The following is a 20271-nucleotide window of genomic DNA, read 5'->3' as shown; positions in this document are numbered from 1 at the left end:
TATTAGCTTGTCTCCTCCTGTCTTCATGCTCTTTTGGACTGTGGTTTAGATTTTTATGTTCTTTATATCTCGTACAGCACTTTGTGGATGTGTCTGTGAAAAGTGCTTTATAAATGAATTATTCATTGATTCATTGCTGGAACAAAACAATATGTAAAGGGGAAGAAATCAGATTTTAGAGTTGTATAAACTTATTTAAGTGACTGCTAATGGTGGTAAAAATGATCTGGCAAATCATCGGGCAGCCATTTGGATTCAGGTGTTTACAGCTACTCTATCTTGAGCTGCAGTTGCCACTAAATAAATCTTGTGTTAATTGGTACAATGTGCTTTTCAGTGCTTTGTGGATAATGGCTCTCACTGTATTTTCTCAGACAAGAAAACTCTATGAAATGGCTCCAACTTTTTTCTTACTAATATGTCTCTAATTAGTATTTTTTCATCTTATTTTTCATTAATCATTTAAAGATCGCAGAAAATTGTGTCGCATTCTCAGATTTTCTAGCCTACTTTGTAGTGTGTGACAAGTTCTGTTTAGGTAATTTCTTGATTCTACAGTAATACGGCCTTGATGTGCGTAACGGAAAAAAAAAAGTCAAGTTCATGCAGTTAATCACAGTTAATTCTAATTTAACTATCGATAACATTGACAACTTTGTTCCATGATTAATTAAACTATAATTTGGAATGTGCTTTTTGTATTTACTCAGCTTATCTTTATCTGATATTTGACTTAGTTTGTTTATCAAAAACATTTAAGTTTGACAAAAAAATAGAGGAAATCTGTATGGAATACTTTTTTATAGCAGTGTATTTTTTATTCTATCGTACAATTTTACTTTCCGTACTTTCGGACCATTACTTTAGCCATCACTCACAGCACTCCTGGTACAGTGCCTTGCGAAAGTATTTGGCCCCGTTGAACTTTTCAACCTTTTGCCTCTTTTCAGGCTTCAAACATAAAGAGCTAATTTTTTAAAATTATTTTGTAAAGAATCAATTGTGGGACACAATCATGAGGTGGAACAAAATTTATTGGCTATTTTAGTTTTTTAACAAATAAAAAACTGCAAAGTGGGTTGTGTAATATTACCCGGCCCCCTTGCTTTAATACTTTGTAGCGCCACCTTTTGCTGCAATTACAGCTGCTAGTCGCTTAGGATATGTCTCTATGAGTTTTCCACATCAAGAGACTGAAATTCTTGCCCATTCTTCCTTGCAAACCAGCTCGAGCTCAGTGAGGTTGGATGGAGAGCGCTTGTGTTTTCAGCTCTTTCCACAGATTCATTGTCTCCCACCCAGTCTCGGGTCTTTTGCAGACCCCAACAAGTGTTCTTCCAGAATGGTCCTGTATTAACATTGCAAAGTGGCAAAAGGTTGAAAAGTTCAAGGGGGCCGAATACTTTCGCAAGGCACTGTAGGTGTTCCCTAGTACCAGGTTGTGGCGTTACATTTAGAAACAAAGCTCCGGTGTCTGTTTAAAAAATGTAGCCGTTTCATACGCAGGCCTCTCTTGCAAGACGTTGAGTCATGAGGAAAATGGCAATTTACGAGTAAAGCGGTGGCAGCAGACGAAGACAGTAAGTACACTTTTGGTTCCCATTCTGGATTTATTGGAATTGATGTCAAGAATGAAGTGGCCTTGAAAAGATTCGTCATTTACGCCGACACTCGTGGCACACTCAGGAGTCCGGAGTGGAGGGCGGCCGGGGGGGTGGGGTAACGGCTGTTTACAGAGGGACAAAGACACCTGTCACTTCCGCTTGGGAATCTCCTCCTCATCTTCTTTTCCGAGCGGCACAGGTAATTAGCCTGCAACAGAGCATGGCAAGACGGCGCCTCAAGAGTGAATAACCGGAGGAGGGAAATGAAAAAGAGCAGGGAGACAGCTGCTGCACAGCTACGTGGATTTCTATGGGGGAAACCGGAGAAGTGTTGTAAGCACACAGATTCACGCAATAGTGCTGTCATCCATAAATAATCTGAAGAAAAAAACATTTCCATTCTTTTCCACACACACTCACTGTCCTCCACTGCAGCGAAAGTTGCTGCCACTTCTCTCGCAGTATGACTCCACACTCCACTCAGATTCCCCTTTTTTTTCTTTTTTTTTTTTTCCTGAGCCTGAAATTTATTTTGACATGTTGTTGTTGCTTCGCATCACCCTCCTCTCATGTGCTCTGGGTTTTGCATGCAGAGTGGGAATCTGACTTACGTGAGCCGTTTGCAGACTTCTGTCAGATTTGCGTCTCGTGGGGGTCTCCACGGTGCGCCGCAACTCAACCGGCAGGTAAGATGGGCCTCAATCTTGCCATCACAGTCCAGAGGAAATTATTTGAAACTAGTCAGATCGAGGATCGAGTGTAGCTGAAATTTTCTGTCGCCTCGCCTTGAACACTGAAGGCAATGGCAGGCATGCAAAGCCATTGTGATTTGTACCACCGTTTTTCCCTTTTGGCCCTTTCAACGATCCCTTTTACACTTCTAGTCTCAGGTTGTGCTTCTCTATAAGAGCTGATGCACTTGTAACCCGCAGCCTTTTGATTGATGTTTCTATGGTTCGAGATGAAAAGTAGAACGGCGGCCTTGTTAAAAATATTTGGTTCGATTGTCACAGTGAGCAGCGAAGAGAATTTTGGATTCCTTTTTGAATTTATGATGTTTCTTAGTTACATTTGGTTACTGTGTAGTTCTTCTATTCTGAAATATAACTGCACTATTTATATCTTTGTTGTTATTTAGTATTTATTTTTAAAATACAAACCTTCCCTGACTAATATTAGGCATTACACATCCAATATTGTTCTGATGTTACAATACCTCACAAAGGTATTTATTTCCTTTGAACGTTTTCAGATTTTGCCACTATACATCCACAAATGTATGAATAGTGGGACATTGGTATTGAGCCCCCCTCTTATTTAATACCATAATAATAAAAAAAAATGCGGCTAGCCCCTTCAAATGTCACCTAAATAATAAATAATCCACTTGTGTTTGATGTATAAAACCAGCTTTTTTGGTGAAAACCATCTAAAACAACTAGGGAGATAACAGGATGAAATTAAAGCAGTGTTAAGTTGTGACATATTATCCCTGGCTTTTAAAATCTAATGGAACACTGTTTAATCTGCCACCTGAAAATGGAAAATGCATGATAAAACTGCAGACCTGTGTAGGGAAGCTGGTCTGAGTTGGTAAGCTGAACGAAGCAAAAACACAGGAAGAAAACCTTTTTAGAAGTTGTGAGATACTTTAAGGTTTGTGGCAGAGGTTCAACTTCCAGCAGGAAAAGTTGCTAAAATGGAATGCTTTAGATTGAAAACAAAATATGTATTTATATTTTAGAATGGCCTAGGTGAAGTACAAATCAGAGTCTAAAGGTGGAGACCAAAATTACGTATTTTCCAGGATTATCTGCCTGGAAAATGGTGGCAAAATGTTAAAACCTTTTACTGGGCATGAGAGCTGTTTTATTATGTGGGAACAACTGAATTGTCGAGCAACAGCAGCACTCCAAATTGCATGTCATCTGTTTGTGAAAACAAAAAAATGTTACTGGCTGCAAAAGGAGTGGATGCCAAAATTCCCATTAAGGCAAAAATGCAAAACACCATTTTCATACAATAGCTTAAGCAAGAAGAAGCTTTTTTTAAACAAAAAACTCATCTAAACTGTATAACAAGAGGATAAGACGAGCATTTTATTTCTAATGAGTTTTAAAAACCACTATATGTTGCTTGTAAAGATGTAATTGCACACACAGCTTTTTCACGTCTTAATATAATTTTCAAAAAAAAAAAGTGCATATTTGCGATAACAGTAGCAAGAACATCTGAGTTTTTCCCTCCGCCTGTAATCTTCCTGATTCCAGCTCTCTCTTTCGAGTGCCAGGCCCCGCTCACACTCCCTGACAGCCCTCCTTGTGGCCTGTGTCATCCCTCTCACAGTGAGGGCCCTCCTTCCAGCTGCCCCACAACCCTCTCTATGCTCCTCTCCCGCTGATGTGCCAGTCAATTCCCTTCCCTGTTGGACATGCGTGCCCCTCCATTAAGAAGTCATCACGTGCCACCATGCAGCGTATTTCCTCGTTTGTTTCTGCGGCTCTCTCTCTCCGTCTCTTTCATCACACCGAGTCTCTGTAGTTGGGTAGGGTTAGGCCAGCTGTGAAATTGTGCCCAGCGGTGGTTGACGAGTGAGCTAAAGCTACGTGCTACGCGCGCTGTCACTTCTGCTTTCAGAGATCATTTCCCTCTCTCTTGCTTAAGCAGCCTGGTAAAACCTTGATAAGTTTTAGGTAGACCTGAAGTTTTACATGTGCGAAATATGCAGATACTGAAATTTTGTAAAACACCTTATACTATTTTTTTTTCTTATTTTTACTATTAAGCACAGAAATAGAAGCCACAGAAGAAACTAGTCAATTTGATTAACTTAAGTCTGCACAAACTTTGCTAACAAGCCACTTATGTATTATATCTATTTTTATTTTTCAAACAGCTGCCTTTTGTTTTAATTACATTTCTATTTGGGATTTAGCAGCTTACGCTAGAGAAATGAGCTGAATTTGGCAAAATTACTATTTTTTTCTAGAAATTATTTTCTTTTTCTGTCTGAAAACTCAACTCCAGTTTCACACTAAGAAGTGAACAGAAACAGATAATTCATTGTACTAGTTAATGTTTCTTGATTTTATTCATGTAAGTTTTACATATGTAAAGGAGATATAGCTGTAGATATATGAAATATTTCTAAATACTTTTATTGACATATTGATGATTAAATGTGTTTCATGATTACTGGTGCTTTTGTTGGTAGAATAAAGCCGCATGGAAAGCTATCTCCATCAAACTTTACATTTCAGTACTTGGTGATAAATCCATTAGCGATTTTGGTCTTTTTACAGGATTTGTTGGCAATGATAAAAAGATAAAAAATAAGTCCATTCTTATCCTTTAATCTGATGCGTTTTGCCCGGTGAATATTTCAGAGGGATAAAGAGATTTTGTTGTTGTTGCCTTTTGGTGCATCTGTACTGTACGTGTGCATGAGCGGACTCCTGTATCCTTAATTCGTTTTAATCCCACCGCTCTCTTCTCTCAAAGTTTCTCCAAATTTGCATATATCCAATTAACCCCAGAACGGCGGCGGCTTCAGTGGATCTGTGAAGTGCAGGGGCAAGTTCTTCTCTGAGTCACTGTAATACATGTGCTCACACACAAATTCACGTCAGCGTGAAACTATTAAAGCAGGCACACGGCTTGATTCAAAACTCCAGCAACTCTGGTGTGTTGCGCATGATTATTGCCCACTAAGCGACAGGAAGTGAATTATACAGGAGTGTCTTGAATTCGTACCTACAGTTGTGTGAACTAAATCCTTAATTAAGGAGCTTTAAAGATACTGCTTGTTTTCATAACCAACACCAGTTTTCAAAGAGTTTTTAATGATGGCATTCAAAATTGCACTATCACTGTCAGCCCAACACACCTTCATAACATAATATCTCCCAAACATTTTATTCATGCAACCTAAAACTATCACACAATTATCACACTTTTGTGCATCGGTCTCATATTCTTCACTTTTGGACACAATCTGATCATGAGATAAACGCGACTGCCTCCATTTTCTATTATTCCTTTAGTAAAACCTATTGAGCTTTAATTACCAGGTGGTGACTATTCACAATGCCACACTCCAAAAAAAACTAAGCATTTCCATCTTTCAACCAAATGCCATACACTAAATGTTTTTAACTTTTGTGCGAAGCATAGAAGTTTATGTCCTTGTGAACTTGTTTAGTTTAAAGGCTTATTCAGTCACAGATTCTGTCAAAAAGGGCAAACACACGACTCGGTCTAAAAGTTTTTCTGTTTGTGTAAGCACTAATTTACCTCGGGTGCATATCCTCCAACAGTTAAGCTGCGGTTGGCTTATGATTTGCTCATTATCCCACCTACTGTAAGAGAACTGACTGATGTGTCAGTTTCCAGAAGGCCACAGTGCTGACTAGATGTGTTTACCGTCCAAGGACGGATCAATAGCCTCTTGGTTTGCAGGTGTTTATATCAGAGTATTGGATTGTTTTTGAGCCAGATTTCTGAAGAGTAAAAGGTCATAAATCTGTCTCAGAACTACAAAAATGCAAACAAAGGGAGTTGGACAAAAACTTTCTAAACATCGAATCAATGTGCAGAATAGGTCTTCTACAGTATTGATGGACTACTTCACTTCCCCATCACTTTCATCTGGATACTTTCAATGTTTTCTTTAACTTTTTTGTGAGTTTAATTATGAAAGTAACATTTTTGGATACAAAAGAAATGATTGGGTTGATTAATCCCAAATTAATCTGTTAGATTATAACATACGGATGTTTTATATATCAGAATGTAACACTCATTTTCAAAGTTAAACTTAGGCCATTTTTAAAAACAAGAAAAATGACACCATATTTAATTTCTTGGGTTATATTGTGTGATTATTAAAATATTTACATACAGTCGAATGTTTATGTACAGTGAATAAAAAGACAAACACACTTTTATGTCTCACTTTTTAAAGTTAAATCAAGCTAAATTCTCTAGTTTTGAAGATTTTAAAGGCATTAATAAATAACAAAGACATACTTAAACTTTTATTTCACCTATAATCTGTTCCAGTTACAAAGAACTATAATCATTAACAGATCCACAGATTTTATATCAGAATAAATAAAGCTATAAAAATTAGATGGAATTTACATTAACTTAAGCAGAAAATGCATTTCATTGCACTGTTGTGACTTTTGCTTTCTATATATATATATATATATATATATATATATATATATATATATATATATATATATATATATATATATATATATATATATCCCTTCTGGTAGAGCGGAGGCTTTCTCCTTGCAGTTCTGATCTCTGCAACATTGATGTTCAGTGTCATGAATATTTATTAGACTATACAGAGAGGCCATTAGGTGCTTAAAATATATTCTGGGTTCCTTTTACACTTACTGATTATTGCACATCATGCACTCTTTGGTCTGACTGTGGTTTATTTAGAGGTTTTCAACTGACTGGTATCAACTAAAGCTTTTTCTTTGCTTGAAAATCTGTTTTGAAGGTGCTCTTAAATTTGTTTCACTGTGAACGGTGACAATCTATCTCCCATTTTAGGTTTTATGATGGACTTAAGTCACAGTAGTTTCTGGATTGTTTATTATAACCACTTTTCTTTCATTTGGGTGAGATGACTGAAACCCAAACCCATGTGGATGTTCCAAAGAAAGAAATGATCCTAAGCACACAGAGAAACTGCTCTTGCACTTCACAGAAGGAGGATAACTTTAAGTTACTCAACAACATCAACCCTAAAGGAAATTTTTGGAAGTCCTTAAAAGTTGTCTCTGTTCCAGTAAACATTCTTAAAATTACCACAACAAATCCAGAAACAAAAAAATCCGCAACAAATTTAAACGTATGGCCTCAATTCAGTTCTTTATTATTTTTTTTTGAATCCTAGCAGAGGTGTGTTGTCTTGGCAAAAGAACAGTTTAAATAAATAAAACCCCCAAATGGACGACATTCATGCTGATGATGAGTGCATGTACAGTAGCCTTCTGACTAGCACTGAGTGTCCTATTTAAAGACTCCCTCACTGTGTTTCTGTTACAGCCGGCCTCGCCATGCATGTGTGTTGGTGTGCAGTGTTCACTCCCCTCATCCTCCTCAGTGTTCGCCACTGACAGATCTGCAAAATCAATTTGTTGAGTTTTACATTCAGTTCAATACATGATATTGAACTGGATAACGACGGGAAGTCTAGCAGTCTGTGTGTTGTTGGACTGCAATGCTTGGAGCTCTGAGGAACAGTCATTATGCAAATCAGATGGCACTTGATAGGGAGAGGATATGCTGTCAGTATCGGTTATTAAATTTCTGAAAAACTGTGATGGCACACATTAATGCGTTTTAGGGTCTTCTCTTGTCTCCCTGTGGAGTTTTTCCATTTTTAAGTCCTTCAAAGCCTTGCCAATATGCACAGAAGTATTTCTAATAGAAATGCATGTTTCACCTGCATCGCTGCCTTATAATTCAATAGAAACAGATTTGGATCACTAATAATTTGGAAAACCATTTTGTTCCCACGGGGGAAAAAAACCATGTAAATCATATGAAGACATTTTAGGTTTGGGTCACTCTTTAAAGCATTTTTGGTAAATTTTGACATGTCGTTTGCCAACACATTCATATTAAATGTGTTGTAAAACACATTCATTAATATTTTTTTTTTCACAGTAAAGCAGACGGAACAGTTTTTAGTTATTTTTTTTTATAAAACATGTCTGTCTGAACTGGCACTCCAGGTTTTCTTATCAGAACTGTGCAGCTCAGACACTCGGATTCATTCCCATCTGTTGCTTAACAAACATAATCTCAAAAGGTAAACAATTGTGTTATGCCTCCTTCAACCAAATGAAGATAAGACTGATATAATTTGATTTTGGAAGACAGAGTAAGGGTTTGTGTTCAGTTTTTTATCTTCGGCATAAAGCAATGAAACCAAACATCCACATTCTGAATGAGGATCAGGACCCACACGGAGCTGTGGTGTCTTGAATTCATTCAAATAAATAAATATATGTATATATTTTTTCTTTGGAACATTCTAAAATTCCCTTAGTGCTTTTGTTTGCTGTAATGAAGCAGTTTTCTGAGAACTAGACCCTTCTGGGAAAATTACAACTTGAAGCAAATCATTTGTCAGTATCTCAATAGATGGCGTACAAAGCACAAGTTACCCGTCATGTGAATGGGAAAGCTATGAAGCTGTGCATAACTATTTTGCTAATATATATATCATAGTATAGTGTTAATTTCTGCTGATGACTTCTATTTATTTTAACTCAGCATTTTTATGAATTAAGGCTTAATGTATTGTTTAGTGTGGGTTTATATTCTTTTTCTTGGACTTGATGATGTCTTTTCTACTTTGTTACTGAATCAAGATGTTTGGAGCTATATTTGTAGTTGAAATGTGTCCAATCAAACAACCATCCAGTCAGCAAGCCAGAAATAAAAACTGTTTTATGTGTAGTGAAATGATGTCAAATACACCAAGTTTAAAAAAAAAAAATCAAATTAAATTCAAAACAATATAAAAATTTCCATTTGATTTTACATTGACTGATATCAGAGAGTAGAGGATACAAATCAACTCTTAATGAAGTTAATTCAAATAAAATGAGCATGACTAACTATCAGACTGTATGGTGTCCGAACTTTTCTAGAAAAAATTTGTCTTGTTCATTGTTCTCTTTTTGTTTCCTGAATGATCAAGACGAGATTAATTATTGCTTAGCTACAATCAATTAGCTTTCTCTTCCAGAGAAATAACTGAATATTTTATGAGGTGTCCTTTTGACTGTATGTTCTTATCAGTCTTACCTCTGGTTTTCTGCTCTCCCAAATACTCTCTGTTGCAATACAAGCAAATTTCTGTTCACTGGTGTTGCTGTTTAAAAGAAAGAAAAATCAAAGCCTTTTGTTGGACTGTTTGAGGTTTCATTTAGAAAACAGGAACAGAATGTGCTAAGCAGTGTGATATAGCAGACTTATGCAAATATGTACATACATTTGCATATAAAGACTAATTAGCATAGACCAGAAGAAGAGCAATCTTGCCACATCTAAAGCCAGCATTTAGCAGATTCTGCAAAAACTATTCTGGAAAACTGTTTTTCCTTTGATTGTGCAAACTTCACTCAGAAAACATGAGCACAAGGTTTACGTAATCCATGCATTTTGTGTGCAAATGTGAAACGTTGCATAAAAAACCAGGAGACCCCTCTTTGAAAGAAGTTGTTCCCCAGTATTTTGAATCGTTTGACGGGCTCTGCTTGGTTTGATTTCATCCATCGCGGGTATTCCTGTCCGCCTATTAGATACTCTGCTAATCCCTCATTACTGCCTGATAGTCCCTTAGCCTTACCATTTGAAGCTTGGAATAGATTATTTTAATAAACATATTTTTCAACACTTTCTTTTTGCTGAAGATACAAGCTGAAAAACATTTTTGGTAGATTGAAGATCCGGGCGTAAAAAGCAGATATTCTCCAAAAGGCCATGCACTGTTTAACTTCGTGACACTTACACCACATCTGACCTCTGTACAGGTTTCTGGGGGTCCCACCTGGAAGAGGTAGCTGCCCCCTCACGGGACCTTTACCCTTTGACCTCATCTACACAGACTACCATGGACTGCAGCAGATGAAGCAGCACATGGGTCTTTCTCTCAGGAAGCACAAGTCAGTCCACTTTTTTTCCCTCTGCTTTTCTGCACGCTCTTTAAAGAAACTGTCTCACTTGCTTGTCAATCAACTTCATTTTGGTCTCCAATTGCTTGAGTGATGTATTTTTAGGTAAAAGTATCAAAACTAAGGAAACATCTATATTCAGGGGACTGTTAAAACCAGACAACGTGCTAATATTTGGATCAATGAGGGAACACAATGACCCAAGCTGTAACTGCGTTGGAGAATGTGGTACAGAGAAATTATACCTATTTTATTTACCACAGCACATACGCTATATGCAGTAAGTTAATCACATTTATCAATGTCTACTATTTGTATGCCAAAGTAGCAGTCAGATTCATTACTTATTAGAATACTCTTAAGCATAACTCACTGCAAAAATGAAGGAAAAACAGATGGAAGCTCGTTTGCTTATTTATCCAGTAATAAAATAATTTAGCTCAAGAGAGTATCAGCACAACACCAATCTGTGACATTGCAGTTACATTTGTGCTGACCTGGGAAAGCTTTGTAACGCCATTCTGACCACAGAGACACTAAACCATAACTGAGGGAATTGTTGTGCCGGGTCATGTTTAACAAGAACTTGTAACTACAGTTTAGCCAGGTTAAAATCAATGTATCTTCATAGCTAACTACCTAAATATATTGAAATAAGTTTGCTAGTTTTCTTTAAGTTGCCTGAAGTGCTTTATTGTAAAAACAATTTTGAATCTCATACATAGTATTCCCCCTTGAATTGTGCCACATTTGTAAGGAAAATGCATTTGTGGATCAAAAAACTTACCGAATGCTCTCAACCAATGCTGAGCAGCTTTTCTCGCAGTATTACGCAGCACCTTCTTTTCTTGAAAAGAAAAATGGTTTGTTGTTGTTGTAAACATGAAGAGGTTCTGCAACCTGTAGAAACCCCCCTGCAGTCACTCTCAGGGAGCAAGCTCTATCCTTAGAGATGCCAATGGCAAGTTATTCATAAACACAATCCAGAAACTTTTCTTGCAAATGTAATGCCCATTTTAAGAGCGGGGGAAATAAAAAGACTTTCAAAAGGTTTAAGACTTACTGTCGAGCAGCAGAGAAATAATGGGCCACACAAACATTTCCCTACTTCTTGTGCTAAATTGAAGCCGTTCAGCAAAAACATCATTGTCTTGGATTTGTAACCCAGCCTTTTTTCTCCTTCCTTTTTACATCTGTTGTATTCCCTCTTGTTGCATTTGTGCACAAGCTATTTATTCCACAGATTATTTGCACTGTATCTCCTGCAAGCAATAAATTAGGGCTGCAAAAAAAAATTGTGTAATCTATTAGTTTTTGTGGTTACAAAGATGAACTGCTAATTCCAATACAACATGCTGAAAATATAGATTTTTGTTTCAGATTTGGTGGAAGGATGGCTTCCATCCGAAATAAATGCTTAAATTAACTTACTTATATGTCGTCCTCTGTAAAGTTACATGTGTGTCTTTCACTCATATTATTCTGTTGTGAATATTCTACATACATAATGCATGAACTTGAATATAAACCATATTAGAGTTTCTTAAAGTGGCTTACGCTATATAGAAATACAGTAGAGGAGCTAAATCTGGTTCCAGAACCGTAGCGTGCAGAACCTTGATTCAGGTTGGTTGCTTATGCCACATTTTAAAAAGATTACGTTCACACGGTCAGTCTTTGAGCATCAAGCCTCTAAAAGCTGTTCAGTAGAACAGAGGCTGCGGATCCACACATGTAAACGTTAGCCAATTCTTCTCGTCAAAGATATTTGTTTTCCTTCATTTTCAAGGAGAAACAACATCTCAATCACTGAAATGTTGTTTCAAGAATAACATTTGCAACAGTTTTTTATTCTCTTGAAATGTTGAAACGACATGCAAGTGTTTTACTTCTACTATGGACTTCAATTTTTGCTTGTGAAGCTATTTCTGAAAAGAAAACTAAGATAAAATACAGAAAAATGGTCAAATAATTTCAGGAACAATAATAGAGGAAATTGAGTGTGTGAAAAAGTGTGTCCTCCATTCCCCACTGCCTGCATAAAATGATGCTGCTGCCATTAAAGTAACAGCAAGTACTTAAATTTTACATTAACTACAGCTACAAAATTCTCCACTGCTTGTAGTAAACTCCAACCTGAGGTTAGGTGGTAAACCAGCCTAGCTTAGCTGTCCATGAACGGAGCTGTGATAAATCTTCACAGATTAGGTCACCTGTTGATTTAAACCTTCTTCATCAAATGATTTCCACGGATAGAGAGTTAACAGGTCTACAGAAACCTAACGGATTATCCAAAGTTCTGTCTTTTGAAAAATAGCCACATTTTGTGCTGCTGTGTTGAGAGGAACAATCCTTTTCTTTGACCTTATACTACACACAGATTTCTAATGAATTTGACCTCTTCTGAGGAAACGTGGATCATTATTGTATTTGGAAAAAAAATGCCTTCAAAAAATTACCTTTTAGTGGCTCATTTGTGGAACCAATTTCAGTAAACGACAGAACTTTCTTTCTTTCTTAAATCTCAGATGCCACATCCGAGTGATTGACACCTTCGGCACAGAGCCTGCTTACAACCATGAGGAGTATGCCACTCTTCACGGCTACAGGACCAACTGGGGCTACTGGAACCTCCATGGGCAGCAGTACATGACCATGTTCCGTATGTTCAAGCTAATTTCATCTCTCGCGGCCACTGCAGAAGCTCTCCTATAGGTTGTCAGTAAATATCTGCTTTAATTTTTTTTTACTGGAGATCATAAATCAAAAAAAAGTTGTTCAGATGAGTAGAAGTGAACAGATGTTTGTGTTGCTCTGTGTAGAGCAGATTGTGTGAGTGTAAACCGCCTCAGGCCGTCACAGTTCAAGCTTTGGACCACCAGGCAGAGAGTTCACTCAGAACAGCTGGGCCTGCACAGATGCCTAGCATACTTCTTCTGGCCGCAATCACACAGGAACAACACCAAACACACGCGCACGCACACCCCTGATAGATCCAGTGAAACTTCTGGGATATAAAACTTCAGGTGGTCTCCAATTAATCCAGGGACCACAAGCTGCAACCCCCTTTCCAAATTATAGTTATCGGCGAGATTGTCTGAGAAATTTCATTTTGACTTCTTTGCCGTTTGCTATAATTTAGGGTTGTTTACTTGTCTGAAGCCTACAATCTGTGACAGATTGAAGCCTCGATCTGCTGAATTTCAGAACATGGAGACATAAAACGGCTCCTGGAAGCCTGCAAGTAAACAATCGTTGTGCTCCTCCGCTTTCGTATTATTCAATAAAACTAATCAAAAGACATAATGACCTTCTGCTCTATGAAACCTTGGTGTCTTTTATTTCATGCTAAATCATGAGAACATCTGTATTTACTTGGACATAAAATGTGTTTGGAGCCATGTATTAGCAATTACTGTGTTTGTCCTTGGCAGCCCACACGCCAGACAACTCTTTTATGGGGTTTGTGGCAGAAGAGCTGAATGAGACCGAGAAGATGCTTATTCAGAGGAACAAAGTCAACAACATGGCCGTTGTGTACGGCAAAGACGCTAGCATGTGGAAGGTAAGCATGACGCCAACTTTTGGAAACGTTAGCAATTTTTATGAATTTTAACACGCAGTACTTACAGTGAGACAAAAGGTCAACAAGTTTGACCTTGTCGACCTTTTGTCAGGTTAAAACCGCACTTTTGTTGCTCCACTTTTAGCAACAAAAGGTTGCGCGCAATTATGAAGTGGAATGAAAGTAATACAAGGTTCTCAGATTGGCTTAGTAGTGAAAATCTGAAAAGTGTGGTGTGCATTTGTATTCAGACCTCTTAAATCTGAATACCCAAAATAAACTCCTATGCAACTGCTTCCAGGGGAAACTCACAGACCAGGAAGCATTTATGAGAAGGTGCTCTGGTCAGATGAGGCCTAAAAGAATATTTTCAGCATCTATAAATAAATAAATAAAAAATCAGAGTGATGGAAAACGGAATGGTGGAAGCATATTGTGGATGTGATTTTTTTTAGCGGCAAGGGTGGAGTTGATAGGAAAAGGAAAGTGCTACCCACACTGCAATTTTGGAAGAACACCTGCTAAATGCTTCAATTGAGACTGAAATAAAAGTTCAGGAAGCGTTTAGATCAAAGCACACTCATGTGCTGAAATTGCCCAGGCAAAGCCCAGATCTAAAGACATTTGAAAATATATAGCAAGACTTGAAAATGTATGTTTTCATATGTAGTCTGACTGAGCTTGAGCTGTTATGCAAAGAAAATGGGAACAGGGATATGCAAAGCTAGAGGTAAAACCAAACGACCTGCTGCTATAATCGTAGTAAAAGTATTGACTTATAGGGTGTTAAATACAAATGCACAGAGTTTTAAAAATATTTACAACTACGTGTTATTTTCCTTGTTTCACAGTCATGTTCTACTTTGTGTTGGTCCATTAGATAAAAGGTTAATGGTTGTAAAATGTGATTATATGAAAAAGGAAACTAATTTTGCAAGAGACTGTGCGTTTCCCATGGTGAAGTCATTGTAGCACAGTTCTAATAGGTATGTTGTTTGTGATAAACAGTGTTTGCAGGATTTGATTTATGTACCTGTGAAACACCCACAAGACTTTGCCTTCCCTGCATCCCCTGCAAGCATGTTCCTCCTCCAAGAATCATCTGAAGTGTGATGCTAGCAGAACACTTGCACTTGTTTAGAGTAAACCCTCGCTCCAAACTCAGGGTTTCTCACTCTCGCTGTAACTTCGAAGTGCTCTGCTGCCTCCCTCAGGGTTTGTTTTTTTGTCTTTTTCTTTTTTTTGTGCTTGAAACCAGCTGCAGCTTTGTTCCTACACTGCCAAAGACTTCCTTCTACCTCAGAGCAGTTTGAGCAGCAGTGTAATATTGGTGAATATGAGGGTGTGCAGTGTTAAACACTTCTCTCTGAGATTACCTTGCTCCACCTCAGTTTTTAGGGCCACGTTAGATATCTAAGGTTTGTTGATGACTACACAGGGATGAGTGCTGAATATTTCATTTTTTTCTCCTAATTTCTCTCTTTTTTTTTTACTTCTCCTTTTTTCCTGTTTTCAATTTGTACTTCTCTTCCTGTGCCACGCTGGATGCATCATTGATGGACCTGCGTAGCTTCAAGTAAGTACTGCAGCTTGGTTATTGATCCTCCAAATGCTGAAAGTCAAACCCAGAGTGTAACTTACAGATACGACAGGAAAAAAACTTAAATAGGCAAAACCATGAATGTAAGTCAAAGTTTGTAAACAAGATTTTAGTTTTGGACATTTATTGATGGTGGGAATAAATGTCATATTCATTTTAAGCTTTTAACTATGTACTTGTTCTTCTTTATGGTGATATTACCATATATTCAGTTACTGCAAAAAAGCAATAATTGGGCATATTTCATTGAGCATATATTATGATTTATTATTATTATTTTACAATGGGGGAAAAAAATCACTCATTGATTATGTATCCATATAAATACATGTATTTGAATAAATGTCCCACCTCATGAAGCGGAGAGTTTTCAGATTTTGAGGAAATGGTTAAGAGTTTGGTATAATCAGGGCTTTTTTTATCCACTTCTTCTTTCCAAGAACATTAAATCTCTTTAATCAGGTTGCCATGGACCCTGCCTTTAAGCTTAATTCACTTATTTTTAATAGGGTATGTTGTGGCCATTCCAAAAGCTCGATGTTAAACTGCTTAGTCCATTCCAGAACCAGTTGTGATGTGTGTTTGGGATCATTATCACACTGAAACACTCAATTGTGTCTCAATTGTCTGTTGACTTGAGATTAAATGGGAGGCTTTAAAGCAGAGCGGCTGAATTCTTCTTCTTATTGAACATCTATCACAAATTCAGACTTGTGTAGCCAATTATTGTATTTTGAATAATTGCAGTTGTTAGCTGCATGATTATCACTCACTGGGAAAAGAACAATTCAAATGCATCAATAAAACTCCATAATTAATGTGACATCCGTGCCCATGGTGACTGCCTGCATGCTTCTTAGGACGAGGAAATAGAGCAAGAAAATAAACTGTATTTTTGTTATTATGCTCTTCTTATGCATAAAATGTGGAAATACTTCAGTGGCCTGCATAAATGATTCAAGCCTCTGAGACAAAGCTTATTAATAATTTGCAGCCTTTCAACAAAAACATTTTTTTTCCAGTAAAATGGTTCAACTAAGCTCACCCACATAATAATACAATGCTAAATATTGCTAAAGAATCTTTTTGACAAACTCCACAAACACTGAGTTAGTCACCAACACCACAGTGTTTGAACAGATGATTAGATCTGCTTCTGGTCCTCATTTAGTTCATCAACACCTTCAGGGTTTTTCTCCATTGCCCTTTTCAAGTGACTGCTTGTGGTTCTAGTATTCATCCCGCTCATTCACAGTCACAGTGCAGACATTGCTGCAAAAGAACTAATTTACTGTTCATAAGTCGCCATAGCAAAAGGCACATTCTTAAATCTGCTTTAAAAAAAGACTTGAGCTAGAGCAACCAGCTCAAAGAAACACAATACCCTTTGAAATTAATCAATATGGCTGACGTTGTGAGATTGTACCTATGTCTTCATTGAAGTCTTATGTTAATTAAACATTTGGGTTATTAAAGGCTTTATGGATTTCAGATAAGTTCAATGTCTTTGACGGGAACCTTAAATAAAACACTGCTGCAAATGAAATTATTTACCCACTACTAAATACTGTACAAAGGAATTAATATTTGCAGTTTCTGTTTTTTTGTTGTTTTTTTTTACAGAAAAGGAAACTTCAAACATCCATTATTGTTTTGACATTTTTTTTACTGCCAAGTGGGACCAACATAAAGCTATGTAATGTAAAGTTTGGTATTAGATGCATTGTGTTGCAACAAGGTTCCCTACAAATTCAAAGTTTCACCAGTCGGCAAAATTTTGTGAGAAAGAAAAAATATCTCTTCCTAAATTAAGACAAGGTCTTCTTGTTCATCACTTTCATGGACAGAATTTCTAGGCGCAACCAAGGTGTTGAGGGGATCCGATTTGGTGGCCTTAGGATCTCATCTCTGCTTTTTGCAGACGATGTGGTCCTTTTGGCTTCATCAGATCGTGATCTGCAGCTCTCGCTGGAGCGGTTCGCAGCCGAGTGTGAAGCGGCCGGGATGGGGATCAGTGCCTCCAAATCCGAGGCCATGGTCTTGAGCCGGAAAAGGGTAGAGTGCCTTCTCCGGGTCAGGGGGGGTGTCCTGCCCCAAGTGGAGGAGTTTAAGTATCTCGGGATCTTGTTCACGAATGGGGGAAGAAGGGAGCGGGAGATCGACAGGCGGATTGGCGCAGCGTCTACTGTCAAGCGGGCGTTGTACCGGTCCGTCGTGGTGAAGAGAGAGCTGAGCCAAAAAGCGAAGCTCTCGATTTACCGGTCGATCTACGTTCCCACCCTCATCTATGGTCATGAGCTTTGGGTCATGACCGAAAGAACGAGATCGCGGATACAAGCGGCCGAAATGGGTTTTCTCCGTAGGGTGGCTGGGCTCTCCCTTAGAGATAGGGTGAGAAGCTCAGTCATCCGGGAGGGACTCAGAGTAGAGCCGCTGCTCCTTCACATCGAGAGGAGCCAGTTGAGGTGGCTTGGGCATCTGGTCAGGATGCCTCCTGGACGCCTCCCTGGTGAGGTGTTCCGTGCACGTCCCACCGGGAGGAGGCCCCGGGGAAGACCCAGGACACGCTGGAGAGACTATGTCTCTCGGCTGGCCTGGGAACGCCTCGGGATTCCCCCGGAAGAGCTAGAAGAAGTGGCCGGGGAGAGGGAAGTCTGGGCCTCCCTTCTGAAGCTGCTACCCCCGCGACCCGACCTCGGATAAGCGGAAGAAGATGGATGGATGGATGGATGGATGGATAAATTAAGACAGATCTGTCTATAATCTGTCTTTAAAGCTAAAGCAATACTGAGCATGTAGCTAATTATGCTAAAATAAGACTTTCAAATTCACTCACGCATCCTAGCAGTAACTAACAGAGTCGATCTCTTTATTCTCTACCTTTGAGGGTAAGGAAAATTTCCTGAGAATCCTGCATCGCTACATGGAGATCCATGGCACAGTGTACTATGAGACGCAGCGCCCCCCAGAGGTTCCTGCCTTTGTTAAGAATCATGGCCTGCTGCCTCAACAGGAGCTACAGCAGCTCCTTAGAAAAGCAAAGGTGAGGGTGAACTACTAATAGTTGTATCAGCTCAGTTTATTCCTTAAAATGGCTTGCCTTGCTTGTAGTTGTGAATGTGTGGACTTGCCTTATCAAATTGTCTGGATGTGAGCAGCCTGATGTATTCACAGGAAATCTTTTGTTTGTCTCTTTCCTTGGAAGCTATTCATCGGGTTCGGCTTCCCATATGAAGGGCCTGCTCCTCTGGAAGCCATAGCCAATGGCTGCATTTTTCTGCAACCTAAGTTTAATCCACCTCACAGCTCTCTCAATCACGAGTTCTTCAGAGGCAAGCCTACCTCCAGAAAGGTAGGTGCATGTTGTATAGTCTGTCTACTGCAACAATAAAAAGTAAATTCGGTCTCTTTCAATTCCAGAGTTTTACACAGCAAGACATAATTTATAAAACTATTTCCTGGTTTTGATGTTAGCTTTATTCACACTTCTCATTTCAGTTAGTAAGTTTCACAAAAAAAATGAACAATACCCTGAGTAAAAGAAAAAAAGCAAGGTGACAGAAAGTTAAATTTCTTCATTTCATGTTCAAAGGTTGGAGCCACATCTCTGTCCATTTTATGTTGGCAGCAGTAACTAAAATATTGAATATGTTTTGTAAATGTCAGGAACACATTCGGCCCCTCTGCATGACCTTCTCTAAGCAAGGGAGGTCAGAGTTTGGTCTTTATTTGATCTGTGTTTAAACCCATTGTTCAGTGGGGGAAAAAAAATTAAAAATCCATGAGGAGATGATCACAGGAAGCTAAAGAAAGTCTGTGGGGATATGCAAAAACAAACAAGAGGAGCAGAACCTTATTACAGATGTGTGCTCAAGGAAGAAGAAAAGGAGGATTTGATCAGTGGAAGCTGGGACTAAACTGAATATATTTTTTCTATTGGGTTCAGTTCAGGAAAACGTTCTTCTCATGCACCTCGCCTAGCCCCTCACCATCCCTTGAGCCACAACTGTCACACCTCAATTATTTTATCCTCAATCTCAGTCGTGTATTTTTGTACCACTCGATGTTGTCTTCAGTCATGAAATGCCTGTGCCTGTTGCCTACCTCTCTCATCTGTCTCCAGCAGTCAATTGAATGCACTTCAGCTGCAGTGGAAGTAAACACTTTACAGATTATGTAGAATCCTACAGCAGATCTCCAACTAGAAAAAAATGTACCGGTGCTTTTGAAGACCTCCTGCCTTGTTAAAGCACCTTAAGGAGCCCATTCATTCATCTGTCATTAGCTACTGTGGTAATGTGTGCTAAAGCTGGAGTTGAGGATACTGTTATACACCCGCTCTCTCAAATCCATCATCTGGAGAAATCAGGAAACACTTTTGGAGAATCATGTTCTATAATTTCTCAGTTAAACAGTGAAATCTCTTCTGCTGTAAGAAGGTCTCAGTGTCAGAGCCAGTTATGTTCTGGGTTTGGCTTCGGAGTCTCTGGAGCTGATTGTGATTAGAAAGAAGCCTAATAAATTAAAATCCATGATGGAAACTGCTCTTTTTTTTTTTTACAGCGCAATAATCTAACAATCAAATATCTACAAGCTGATGTTTAATCAGTTACTACAAAACAGCCCACTGTAGGAGAACCTTCTTTAATAACACATAGCATATACCTGTGTATAATAACTCTTTAGACACATACTGTAAGTTACTATAGCATCTATTTTTCTTAGGGGCTAACAAGGCTTTACTGACTTGAACTAAACTTTAATAAACAAACCCAAATCATTGATTCT

The 20271-nt window shown here is 38.4% G+C and overlaps 1 protein-coding gene across 1 annotated transcript in view; it reads left to right on the top strand.

Annotated features, from left to right (window-relative positions):
• Positions 1-20271, top strand: part of mgat5b (alpha-1,6-mannosylglycoprotein 6-beta-N-acetylglucosaminyltransferase B) — a 71847-nt gene that overhangs the window by 39866 nt on the left and 11710 nt on the right. The window contains exons 9-14 of the mRNA XM_028043008.1: positions 10178-10309; positions 12847-12980; positions 13753-13883; positions 15454-15459; positions 18371-18526; positions 18689-18835. Of these exons, the coding sequence (XP_027898809.1) occupies positions 10178-10309; positions 12847-12980; positions 13753-13883; positions 15454-15459; positions 18371-18526; positions 18689-18835 (706 nt within the window). The remainder of the gene's footprint in view (positions 1-10177; positions 10310-12846; positions 12981-13752; positions 13884-15453; positions 15460-18370; positions 18527-18688; positions 18836-20271) is intronic.

The sequence above is a fragment of the Xiphophorus couchianus genome, chromosome 16 (genome assembly GCF_001444195.1).
Source record: "Xiphophorus couchianus chromosome 16, X_couchianus-1.0, whole genome shotgun sequence".
NCBI classification, from domain to species: Eukaryota; Metazoa; Chordata; class Actinopteri; order Cyprinodontiformes; family Poeciliidae; genus Xiphophorus; species Xiphophorus couchianus.
Note: the sequence above shows the minus strand (reverse complement) of the source record. Positions and strands in the feature narration are given on the sequence as shown.